This window comes from Procambarus clarkii, chromosome 64 (assembly GCF_040958095.1).
Source record: "Procambarus clarkii isolate CNS0578487 chromosome 64, FALCON_Pclarkii_2.0, whole genome shotgun sequence".
Taxonomy (NCBI): Eukaryota; Metazoa; Arthropoda; class Malacostraca; order Decapoda; family Cambaridae; genus Procambarus; species Procambarus clarkii.
In genome coordinates, this window is record NC_091213.1 from 13,983,195 (window position 1) to 13,996,961 (window position 13,767).

Consider the following 13,767-nt stretch of genomic DNA (forward strand, 5'->3'; position numbering starts at 1 on the left):
CGGAACGAACCCACGTTCCTGAAGCGGTCAAGTTGTATCCCACCGCATGGCTTCAATACTTTTTAACAACAATTTTTTAAATCGAAAAAAAAATCTACTTTTACAAGAAGAGAGAAAAATCTATACAATAACGCCAGATCAGCTAAATCCAGTCTACACTCACATATCTGTAAAATATACATAAGATATTTAAAAAAAATACACATTACTAATAAAAACAGCAATATAATAAAGCTTTTTTATCATGTCGTAAATGAACCAATATAACAAGGTTCCCCCCCCCCTACTTTCGTATTTACAGGACCTACTTCAATTTGTATGTCTGGCTTTATTAACAAAAATATACAGAATAAGACAAAATAAGAATATATGTAAAATGTATATATATATACATACACAAAATATACTTTTATACACAAAATAATAATTGTGTAATCTGGAAGAATAATATAGCGTTTAACCCGATGATAACTGTGTTGTGAGCCCGAAGGATGACCTTGAACCTTCTTGGAGGATGACTTGTATCATCTCTATTCGGAGGATGACTCTATCTTACCTTTTCGAAGATGTCATTATCTCACCTGTTCGGAGGGTGGCCCACCTTACCTTGCGGTGATTCCGAGGATCTACGCCCTGACCAGGCCTCATGGTTGGTGGTCTGGTCAACCAGACTGTTGCACGCGGCTGTTAGCAGCCTGGTTGGACGTCACTCATAGCCTGGTTGATCTCACTTGTTCGAAAAGGACGATCTTGCAGGTTTGAGTCATGACCTTGTTTAATCTGCTTGGTGGATGACCTCGTCTTACCTTAGTGGATGACCTCGCCCTACCTTAATGGTGGATGACCTCGCCCTACCTTAATGGTGGATGACCTCGCCCTACCTTAATGGTGGAAGACCTCGCCCTACCTTAATGGTGGATGACCTCGCCCTACCTTAATGGTGGATGACCTCGCCCTACCTTAATGGTGGATGACCTCGCCCTACCTTAATGGTGGATGACCTCGCCCTACTTTAATGGTGGATGACCTCGCCCTACCTTAATGGTGGATGACCTCGCCCTACCTTAATGGTGGATGACCTCTCCTCACCTGTTCGGAGGAGGAAGGGTCGACGGAGGAGGAGCCGCCGGTGTCAGTAAGGGTCCCACGTGATGACCTTCCTGACCTCGACTCCTCAGATGACCCGCCGGAGCCTGACCCACCCATATGGGGCTAGGTCAAAGGTCACACAGATGAGAATTTAGTTTATTAGTGCCTCAGATTATTTCAACCCAAAATTGCATATGAGTTAGCTAAACCAATACTTCTATATAACACTTGAAAGCGAAATGGGGGGGGGCGGAATGTGACCACATTGCCAAATCACTTGGATTATCGGGGATCGAACGCCGACCGTGCAAGTCTCAAGTTCGTCGTCCTACCGACAAGTTCAAGTGATTGGACAGAAGGAACCACAGCCCTGGTGCAAGCCCAGGACGTTAGTTCAATCCCCATATCGCTCCAATGGTTATTTAAATCAATAATATGATTGCAAAGTTGTATAGATATATTTAGCAAGCTATAGTCATCGCTGACATTCAGATCAACAAGTGACATAAGCTCAAGAGCGCCTGCAGCAGGAGGCGACGGCGACGACGGAGGAGCTATACACACCTTGATGCGTCGCCGTCTGAGTCTGTGGACTCTGGAGGCCAGCTGGATGGTGGCCAGAGTCTCCTGGTAGTGGGCAGAGGCCGGGGAGACGTGGACCAACATGGCCGCCACGCACCTCACGGACCCGACACACTCACGCAGCAGCCGGGGCAGCTTCCCGTCCCTGGTGTGAGAGCAGAACACGACAAACATGTCAAAATAAAATATAAAAATGAAAGAATAAAGTGAGCTGCAGAAAGCCTATTGGCCCACACGCTCGGGTAACATGTAACGCAGGTATTGTCCCGAGATTCACATGTTAGGCAGGTATTTTCCTTGGACTAACTTTGCAATACCTGTGCTTTAACTTGACTCACTTGCATAGGAAGTGGTTCCCTTTCGACTCACTTCTAAGACAAGTGTTTCCTCGGGACTCACTTGTAAGGCAGGTGTTTCTGGCCGTTGAAGATAGCGAGAATAACGTTGCCGAGAGAAGACAAGGTGAGTCTGGAAGGGCCTTTGCCTCGCTCCAGCGCCCCGAAGTCCATCAGGTGAAGCCGACTCCTGCCTCCAGCAACTGCATGGATGGAATAAAACACACCGAACGTGTTATTGCTCTCTAAAGGATTCAGCAAGAACATGTGGAACAGAGGAGACTGAGTTGTAGTAGCTCTCAGATGAAGCTGGAATGTTGAAAACTTTGCATAACTTTAAACATTTACTGAAAATTTACAACAGCTGTAATCGATTAGTATACGAAAAACAGGGACAAATGGATGGTGCCTCAACATCCAGAAGTATATAATAGATAGGTCTGTACTGTCTGCTTGTGGATGCTGTGGCTCCTTTCAAAGGTTCCCCCTTGCTTTACACTTTTTCTTAAACGGTTAAAATTGATGTAAATGTCGTGTCTACAAATCGAACCACAACTCCATTGCAAACCGAGCTCCTACAGGTGGCGTTTATATTCTCAGGACTAAAGAGTAATTAGTTTGGCTTGCTAAGTTAAGCAACTAAGATATTAGTTCGATTTGCTTCTCTCTCTCTCTCTCTCTCTCTCTCTCTCTCTCTCTCTCTCTCTCTCTCTCTCTCTCTCTCTCTCTCTCTCTCTCTCTCTCTCTCTCTCTCTCTCTCTCTCTGCGGTACCTACCTCCTCCCTTCGCCGAGGTGTCCACGGAGTACTGGTAGATGTTGAGGGTGAAGACGAGGTGGGCGTGGCGACCCTGCTCGTCGACGTGCCTGTGGGCGAGGGCGGCGTCCAGGAGCTGGGCGGCCCTCTCCACAGTCGGCGCCCGCACCTCTGCTGCGTGGGCCAGCAGCAGCGACGTGCCTGAGTCCTCCATCAGGAACACGCCCGGAGACTGTTCTCCTATTGTGATGAAACCAGAAGAGTTGATATCTCTGATGATATATATTATATCACATCACTATATTATATTATTAGTATGCCAAGGGTACTCACCCTGAGCATACTGCGCCAGGAGATCAGTGACCACGTCTCCCGGAGCAATCTGCAGGGCGGAGATCCTGACAGAGAAGCGGGCGCCGGTGTTAGTGCGGTGGTCCTGAAGAGCCTTGTAGAGCCACCACACAGCCGACGGCATCACTCCCAGGCTGTGGCAGCTCTCTCCTCCACCCAGCATAGTGTACCCTTGACCTGTAGAGCGTCCACAAAAAAAAACACAAGACCCGAATTCCATTAGAGATAAATTTGTTCGATATTGTTTTTTCTTATATCTTGATGCATTCAGTTGAACATATATGCATTCGAATATTTTGATCCAAACTAATTAAATAGCCACACCTAACCTATAATAACCGATTAGTTCACACAATTGCCTAAATTAAACACAATGCGATTGATAATAAATACTAACTTAAGTAATCATTCACATATTTAAATATTGTGATATAAAGAATAGTCAAGCAATGATAGAGCAAAGAGAAAATAAAGTTGTTTTTGTATTAAAGAAAAGAAAATTCCTCGTCGATAAATTTTCCTGACAGTCTCCTGCCAAGGGACTGAGTGGTGGCCATCTGCCACCTGAGCCACGGCCACAGATGGGGCCTGAGACGAAGTTCCAATGGGTAGGAACATCAAGGAAATCGTTCGGCCATAAACTAGTAAGAAGGAGCCGATAAATAGTATCGAAATCGAAGAGTATTAGCTAGTCTTTCCCCCCCAAGAGAGAGAGACTGACCTGAGGACACAACTGATGGCAGTAACGTCAGACGAGTTGTTGACTTTCCTTTTACTTAGATGATTGTGCTTGTATTTGGGGCTACAATGATAACTTGTGTTTTATGGAAGATCAGTGGGCTTGTTAAATAATGTAATAGACCAGAAATATTTCCGTTAAACACACACACACACACACTCACACACACACACACACACACACACACACACACACACACACACACACACACACACACACACACACACACACACACACAAACAGTTTCTAGTGTAGATATGATAGAGCCCAATAGGCTCAGGAACCTGTACACCTGTTGATTGACAGTTGAGAGGCGGGACCAAAGAGCCAGAGCTCAACCCCCGGAAGCACAACTAGGTGAGTACACACACACACACACACACACACACACACACACACACACACACACACACACACACACACACACACACACACACACACACCAAAAATTGTGGTGGAGGTCAAAACCGTCAGGAGTTTCAAAGCGTTATATGACAAAGAGTGTTGGGTAGAGGGGACACCACGAGCGTAGCTCTCATCCTGTAACTACATCTTAGGTAATTACACGTACCGAGATTGGGCTGACCGAAGCTGAAGACGGCCCCGTCTGCTCCCCTCAACACGGCTACGATCACATCCGTCAGCGACGCTGAACACACCTCCGTCTGGGGACATATGAGTGCTCTGGTTACCTCTCGTCTCTACTAATTGCGCGCCTTCAGGTCTCTGCTTGTCACGTTATATCCCCTGAACTACCCCCTCGAGGACCCTTATCATCACTATGCCAAGCAGGTGCCTCTAGGTCTATAGTTACATCGTTATGCATCCCTGTCGGGCCCTTAGGACTCTCTAATTAGCTCAGTGTTTTATAATGCAGCTCTCAGAGAATTCTAGAGGCCTCCCATGAGAGGTGTTAAGTCATCTCTACCCTCGTCTCTCAACTGTGTCACCCCTTCCCTTGTCCCCCACCCATGTCACCCCTTCCCTCGTCCCTCACCCGTGTCACGTCCCCCTTGCTCTCACCTATGTCGTCTCTCACCTGAGAATCCTCGTAGGTGTAGATCCCGTCGAAGGCGAACATCTTAGGAGCGGCGATGCCCACTCTCGACTCCTCAGTGTGGGCCGAGGTCGGGTGGACGGCCGAGCCAGGGTCAAACAAGGTCACTGTTTTCTTCCGTGGATCGACACTGAGCACCTTCGATGACTGACCCACCTCAGAGGACGCCGCCACTCTCAGCAGCACCTTCACCTGCAGCAAGGAGGGGGTAGAAATAGCCTAAGCTACTCTATCCCTTGAGATGTATTTCTTTCTTGTCTCAATAAACATACTTGAACTTCACCTGCAGCGCCGAGGATTTTCTACTGACTTGAATGCCATTATGGTCAAATATCAGACTAGAAACTCCCTCTCACGCATGCCCTTTGTAACACCTTTGTTTTGAGTTATTATAGATTAAGTTCATGGTAATTGGATAGCTTACATGGTAAATTTGATGGTTTACATTTATTTACTTTATATTTATGTATGTATTTATTTATATATACAAGAGTTCTTACATTCTTGTAGAGCCACTAGCACGCATAGCGTTTCGGGCAAGTCCTTAATCCTAATTTTCAAACACACACACACACATACCCAGGAAGCAATCCGTGGCAGCTCTCTAACTCCTAGGTATCTATTTACTGCTAGGTGCACGAAAGAAATGTGAAAGAAACTCTGCCCATGTGTTTTCGCCTCCGCCGGGGATCGAACTCGGACCCTTAGGACTACGATCCCCGAGCACTGTCCTCTCAGCCGTCAAAGCCCCCATGGGAATTGTATAGCTTACATGATAAAATGGTTAACTTACGAGGTAATTGGATATCTTACATGTAAACTAGACAGAATAAATGGTAAGTGTAATATATTACATTTAACTTAGAAAGGTTTCATGTGAAATTGGAGATTACGTGCTAAATTATACAGAGTACATTTAAAACAGGAAGAATACATGTTCAACTAGAAATGGAACATGATAAATGAGATAGCGTGCATGTTATATTGAATAGGCTACATGTTAGACTCATAAGTAACACCAAACCTTACTTTCTAACATTCTAAATTCATAACTTTCTAACTGAATTTTTTGATTGAATAATGCATCAGAACAGTTAACAGTTCTGAGTATGAGAACATCTGAACAATTATCAGAACTTTTGAACAAGTTCAAGGATTTCTTGAACGCTCCATCTGTCCATTCCAAGCCAGACCTCACTCTACACCACCTCACACCAGACCCCACTCTACACCACCTCACACCAGACCCCACTCTACACCACCTCACACCAGACCTCACTCTACACCACCTCACACCAGACCTCACTCTACACCACCTCACACCAGACCTCACTCTACACCACCTCACACCAGACCTCACTCTACACCACCTCACACCAGACCTCACTCTACACCACCTCACATCAGACCTCTCTCTACACCACCTCACACCAGACCTCACTCTACACCACCTCACACCAGACCTCACTCTACACCACCTCACACCAGACCTCACTCTACACCACCTCACACCAGACCTCACTCTACACCACCTCACACCAGACCTCACTCTACACCACCTCACACCAGACCTCACTCTACACCACCTCACACCAGACCTCACTCTACACCACCTCACACCAGACCTCTCTCTACACCACCTCACACCAGACCTCACTCTACACCACCTCACACCAGACCTCACTCTACACCACCTCACACCAGACCTCACTCTACACCACCCCACACTAGACCTCTGCACCACCCCACACCAGACTTCACTATCAATAAGAACCAATACAATATCCACCACAAGCATAATATACCACAGGCTGCCCGTGTATTGAGCCATAAGAGAGACTATATATCTTGCACGGCCCAGATTTACCCTGGTTGGGAGCTGCAGGGTATAAAATATGATGGTTTATACACCAATGACTTAGAAGAAAATATTGTTGGAAATATGTAAAGGAAAGATTTCTTCCTGTGCCACTGGTGGCTCAGAGGGTGGATTGTAAATATGTGTGCACACATACACGCATCCACGCACACACACACATACACACAGGGGGCGCCGGTGGCTGTGTGGATAGCACGCTGGACATGTAATTCTGTGGTTCTGGTTCGATTCCCGGCGCCGGTGAGAAACAATGGGCAATTTCTTTCACCTGATGGTCCTGTTACCTAGCAGTATATAGGTACCTGGGAGTTAGACAGCTGTTACGGGCTGCTTCCTGTGACGCATTTCGGACTAATGAGCATCACCATAGATCAGTTATGCGAGTTGCCCGGGTATCTACACTTTAGCTTGGGCAAAATTGACTTAAATTTAAACACTTCACAAATCGCAAGAAAGAGAACCTTCTTTCTACTAACCTCCATCTTCGTCCCTCCTAAACCTCCATCACAGTGAAACAACTTCATCTCCCATCGTCCCCCCAAACCATCGTTACTCCTTCCAACCTTTTATGCCCTCTAAAAGAGAGTACACAAACCACGTAACTACTTCATCAGAGCTGCACTTCACCCAAAACAAGAAACTTCTGCCTCTCAAACTCATAATTATCTCAAAAACTCCGTCCAACTCGGAGAAAATTGCTCGTCGCAGACACCAGTTTCACTCTTTTTATTGCCTTGAAGTGCAGCCCCTGGTGGTGGCGTCCGGGCGTTGTGGCCAGGCAGAAATATCCCTTCCTGCATTACTGCTGTTTATGGGAGCGGTTTATACCCTGAGTCACAGACGTGAGGCTTGTTGAGACATGCTGGGGGAGCGATTCTCCTGTTAAGGGAGCACGCTGAGGGCTCAGTTCACTGACTATTAAGGAACAACTCTGAGGGTTCAGTACACTAACTATTAAGGAACATATCTGAGGGCTCAGTATTCTGTCTATTAAGGAACAACTCTGAGGGCTCAATACACTAACTATTAAGGAACAACTCTGAGGGCTCAATCCACTAACTATTAAGGAACAACTCTGAGGGCTCAATCCACTAACTATTAAGGAACAACTCTGAGGGCTCAGTTCAATGGCTATTAAGGAACAACTCTGAGGGCTCAGTACACTGACCATTAAAGGATGACGCCAGTATCTAGGAGATAATTAGTCATCCAAATTATCCACATTCGGAAAAATAACTGATTGATTAGGATTAAGCCAACCTGAAGGTGGCACGGGCATGAATAGCCCGAAATAAAAATATGACAGAATATTCCCTCATATTAAAACTACCATTACGGCTGTTGCTGTTACCATTTCAACCGATATTTATGTTAAATTTTACTAATGATAGTACTGCCATTATTGCTAGGCCTACTGCAGCTACTTAATGGTAATAAAATAGTGATATAAATGTATATATAGCAAATATAACTAATACAAAAAATAATAATAATGAGAAACTTTCTCATTATATCACGTTAATGTGATATGTGTGATAATAGTAAAAATAACAATGATAAAAATTAGAATAAGAAGAATATTATTATTGTATTTATTATTATTATTATTATTATTATTATTATTATTATTATTATTATTATTATATGTATTTATTTTAAATTATAAGTATCTCTGGGAGAGGGAACTCTGAGTCTCGCTGAGATGGAACATGTGTAATATTTACTCGTTGGCTTAAGTGGACTCTTGAGGCTTACTGACGAGTCCAGTGCCCCCAGAATTGTTGCATTCTAAAGTGGCTTGTGTTGTGACAGATCCCATACTTAGGGGGGAGTTGTGTCTCATAGCACATCTCATATTCGAACTTTCCCCCACTCATATTCGTGAGTGAAAGCTCTCACACTTAACCAATCCGTCACATGTTGTCACACTGTGAAAATCTTCGTTATCAGACTGTAGTAACTCGAGACGCTGAGACATCTTAGGTTGAATAAAACAATGCTGACCTTGCCAATGCTGGAAGTTTCCTTGCAGGCGAGTTTCTTCAGCAGCTGTGGCGGCACGGGCGGTGGATGGTCCCTCAGAGCTGGCCAGTACACGCCCTGTGGCCCCAGGATCATTCCTGGGGTCACTGAGGTAGAACTCAGGGCCCCCGGGGTGGTGGGGTTCAGGGGTCCAGTGGTGGCCATGGCCGTGTCCTCCACTCCGGAATCTAACCCTGTGGCCGACTCGGCCCTTCGGCCCACCACAGGGGATGGACGCGGTGACCTTCTGCGAGGAAAAAAAATTCAACAAATCACCTTTTTTATCACAGAATAATAAACAAATCTTACCATGAGATAAATGCACCTAAGAATGCTGAATTATTTACACGTAAATGATAAATAAACCCCGAGCCCACTCTGATAATAAGCGTCAAGACGTTACGGTCCGTCCTGGAGCATTATTAAGTCTTGCAAAGAAATTGTGTCTAATTTTCAGCCTCATTATTGTGACTTGCAGTCTGCGTGAGCATTAGCATCGTCCTCTACAGTCATGACTAGTTGCATGTACTGCAACACAGTGCAGTCCTTGTTCTTCCATGGATATCGTTTGATCCACCTTTAGTGCATGGATATCCATTTATGCACCTTTAGCGCAGAGTGTAAACAGAGACTTCGCAGCAAATGATATATTTCAACACTAAAAATTAATTACATTGTGTGTATTTTGCTCTATAACATTCCTGTCTTGGTATTTCCATTGATGATTTACTTACGGTAGCACAGCCTTTTGCTCCAGAAATACAGAGCACACACACGCACTGTGCACCACAATGCATAGACATTCAGCCACTACAATTACATCCGATGAAGGGAAACAAATGTCCCGATATGTTAAAAATTCTGTCCCAAGCAGCTCTGTGTCAGTGCTGATCTCATCACCGAGTGCTGATCTTGCTTTCTAACTACAAGAACTACTAACTACTTTCTAACTACTAAGTGCTTTCTAACTACAAGGATAAAACCTACGCCCCAGAGCCAGAATTTATCAAGAATTTACGCAACTACTTACGAAACCAGTACATCTTTCTCCAATCGTGGTGACTTGGTTTGTATTTATTCAATAGTTTATTAGCTCCAAAGTGCTGAAAAACTCAATAACATTCGTAGGTTGTGACAATGAAAACTAAGCTGCCATGGTTATTAACAGATGTACAAGTTTGGTAGGTGCTTGATAACTTGACTCGGGTCTCTTCCCGTAGCAGTAAACCCTTGGGGCTCTTCCAGTAGCAACAACGTCTAAGATATCTTCCAGTATCAGCAAGGACTAAGATATCTTCCAGTAGCAACAATGACTAAGATATCTTCCAGTAGCAGCAGGGTCTAAGATATCTTCTAGTAGCAACAAGGTCTAAGACACCTTCCAGTAGCAACAAGGTCTAAGACACCTTCCAGTAGCAACAAGGTTTAAGTTTCCTTCCAGTAGCAGCAAGGTCTAAGATATCTTCCAGTAGCAACAATGTCTAAGATATCTTCCAGTAGCAGCAAGGTCTAAGATATCTTCTAGTAGCAACACGGTCTAAGACACCTTCCAGTAGCAACAAGGTCTAAGATATCTTCCAGTAGCAGCAAGGTCTAAGATATCTTCTAGTAGCAACAAGGTCTAAGACACCTTCCAGTAGCAACAAGGTTTAAGTTTCCTTCCAGTAGCAGCAAGGTCTAAGATATCTTCCAGTAGCAACAATGTCTAAGATATCTTCCAGTAGCAGCAAGGTCTAAGATATCTTCTAGTAGCAACAAGGTCTAAGACACCTTCCAGTAGCAACAAGGTCTAAGATATCTTCCAGTAGCAGCAAGGTCTAAGATATCTTCTAGTAGCAACAAGGTCTAAGACACCTTCCAGTAGCAACAAGGTCTAAGATATCTTCCAGTAGCAACAAGGTCTAAGATATCTTCCAGCATCAGCAAGGTCTAAGATATCTTCCAGTAGCAACAAGGTCTAAGATATCTTCCAGTAGCAACAAGGTCTAAGATATCTTCCCTTATCAGCAACGTTTAGAGGCTCTTCAAGTAGCAGCCAGGTCACAAATCTCCTCCAGTACCTCCATGGGGGGGTTACGAATCTCCCTGACGTATATGATGCTTGGTGATACGTCACGAACGACGGGTAATCAATACATCTAAGAATAAAAAAACGATGGATCATTCACCGCTCTTTTCATGAATTAGGAATCAAGTCTCCGGTAAGTCCTAAATGGGAGTGTCTTGTAAGTTAGCTCAAGTCATAAGGACTGAGTCAGCGTGTCACACACCATCAACTCTGACCCGTATGTTATCCGCCTATAAGAGCGGGTATTTGTGTCAAAAGTCAAGTGTATTACGCCCAAGAAAGTTACCGTCTCGAGGGAGTCCCAGGCCTGGCCACTCCAGGAAAGAGAATTCTTTATATCCTCTGCTGGAGAAACTCTTCTTTTTCCTGCATTTGCGTCGTGTTTCTCTGAATTCCAGGGGTTTCCAGGAGAAATATTTTCTGGCTTACCTCCAGTGATTCATGACCATCTTCCTTTTGTTAGACGTCCGCTCCGGCCGTAGATGATCCGAAGTGTATGGAGACAAAGGAGGGGGAGAGGTATAGGAGCTTTCTATTCAATGATGAGGCTCAGTTTTTGGGACTATTCTACTTACTGGCCTCTGTTGTGTTAAGAGTTATCAATTCTTATGTTTTTTACCTACAATGTTTTTTTCAGAATAGTTACGTATTTACACAAGCACTCATTGCCTTAACAAATCATACAGAACCTTGTATTTCACATATGTGAGACCAGTCCTGGAGTATGTGACTCCAGCATTGGGTTCATACCTTGTCAAACACAAGACGAAGGTTCAGAGGTACGCCATCTGACTAGTCCCAGAACTACGAGGTAGGAGTTATGAGGAAAGGCTACAGGAATTGAGCCTCGCGTCACTGGAAGACAGGGAGAGTAAGGGGAGACATGATTACCACATACAAAAATCTTAAGGGAATTGAAAGATACGAGAAAGAAACTATTTAGCAAGATCGAACAATGGGACATAGGTGAAACTGAGTACCCAAAAGAGCCACAGAGACATTATAAAGAATATTACAAAGTGTCAGAGTAGTTAACAAAATGCACTGCATTAGAAAATGAACTGGTGGAAACAGACTCCACACTTACGTAATCTACTAAGAACAATTAACGAAGTCAACTAGGAACACTTAACGATGCCCTCAAGACCTCAACAAAAATCACAAATAATGGTTGAGGCATTTTGGGGGGATTGACAAAAATTGTTGGAACAATCTCGCACACACTCATGAAAGTGTGATCGCTTCCCTGTTTGTATTTTGATCCTGTGTTGTTGGTCTCACGTTGCCTTGTCAACCCCGTATGGAGACTCAATTTTGTTTTGTTTTTCCCGATGCTGTCTCTATTGTTTTTGTCTTTTGTGTGTTTTTTCACTCTCTGCTTTTATGTCTGTTACTGTCTGTGTCTCTCTCTCTCTCCTCTCTCTCTTTCTCTCTCTCTCTCTCTCTCTCTCTCTCTCTCTCTCTCTCTCTCTCTCTCTCTCTCTCTCTCTCTCTCTCTCTCTCTCTCTAGCATTTTTTTATTTACGTTTTATTACAGAATGTTCTAATATATAATTTCTATTTAAATTATATACACATAATATAATTTATATTTCCCCTCGACTGTATCATTAACACTATGTATATATCCGGACATTTCAACTTCCACAAAGCAAACAACCAAACTGCATTAGTCGTAAGAATTCAACTTTGTTTTTTTCACACACAAACAATATATAAGTTAATTTTGATGTAGGCGTATATATATTCATCAACTTCATTACCAAACAAAATTACCAATGGCAGTATTCCAGCGAGAGCAACACAAGACAATGCACTTCCCCACTAATGAACTCGCGCTGGAGTCCGTATTCTGATAACGCAATTCCATTTCTCTCCCCAATTGGGTCTTCCTGAAGTAATTGGTGAGCGGCTGAAATATGTCACTGGAATCCGATTATTCGAGTCAGTCATCTGGGAGATTAGGGAACGTCGTTCTAACCCAATCATCTTACCCAATCGTTCCCAGAAGCGGATGAGGGTAACTGAACGTCGGATGGGAGATGTGGAAGATGATAATGGTTTCTGAGATCACTGGGATGTTGTGTGGATGCTGCAGATGTGGTTGAAGTGGAGGAAATGGTTTATAATGGTGATGCTGAAGTGAGATGATGTGAGAAGATAATTCCGGTGGGAATTGAGATGTTGGGGGGATTGTGATGCTCAAGACACGGGGATGTTTAGGGAAAATACAGCATGAGATAGACGGGTGTTGAGCTGATGTTCTAAATGACGTTTGTGATGGTGTCTTTTGTACATGGAGTTGATGATAATGAGATGTAATCTAGGATGTTGAGAAGGGTGCTACTGAATGAAGAAAAAGGTTGACGGAGATAATTAAGACAGTGAAGTAGAGAACTATGGCTGATGTTGAGACAGATGTTGAAATAAGGTTGAAGATTCGTCGTTTGGATCACGAATGATTGGTTGCATCTCATGATGGTATCTAGAGGAAGCTTGGGAAGGAAACAGCTGGGTCCAATCACCAGACCAATCAGAAGGGCTATCACAACAGAGACATGGATGCTGGGTACAGTCTCGTGATCATGAACAGGGTTAGAAATAGGATGCCAGATGAAGCCCCCCCCCTAGTCATAGCTAGATAGGGCTAGAAAATAGGTGTTCTAGATGCAGTTTCCTGAGCAGGGATAGACAGGGGCTAAAGATGAGGATAAATCAGCAAGGATATGGATGCTGGGTACAGACTCACGGTCGTGGCTAGCTTCCCACTAGGTCCCCGACCTCCTAGGTCCCGCTAGGAGGTCGGGGAGTCAACCGAGACATGACTTATCTCTACCATCATGTACTCTCGTAAATATCAGGGATGCCGCCGTCACCCCGGTGCCATAAA

At 44.2% G+C, this 13,767-nt stretch overlaps 1 protein-coding gene across 2 annotated transcripts in view; it reads right to left on the reverse strand.

Annotated features, from left to right (window-relative positions):
* Positions 1 to 13,767, reverse strand: part of LOC123769014 (kinesin-like protein KIF26B) — an 85,971-nt gene that overhangs the window by 13,155 nt on the left and 59,049 nt on the right. For both annotated transcript variants that reach the window (XM_045759957.2, XM_045759958.2), the window contains exons 2-9: positions 8,792 to 9,056; positions 4,891 to 5,100; positions 4,423 to 4,516; positions 3,095 to 3,289; positions 2,783 to 3,001; positions 2,071 to 2,209; positions 1,654 to 1,816; positions 1,090 to 1,212 (exon numbers count right to left, since the gene is read on the reverse strand). In XM_045759957.2, the coding sequence (XP_045615913.1) occupies positions 1,090 to 1,212; positions 1,654 to 1,816; positions 2,071 to 2,209; positions 2,783 to 3,001; positions 3,095 to 3,289; positions 4,423 to 4,516; positions 4,891 to 5,100; positions 8,792 to 9,056 (1,408 nt within the window). The remainder of the gene's footprint in view (positions 1 to 1,089; positions 1,213 to 1,653; positions 1,817 to 2,070; positions 2,210 to 2,782; positions 3,002 to 3,094; positions 3,290 to 4,422; positions 4,517 to 4,890; positions 5,101 to 8,791; positions 9,057 to 13,767) is intronic.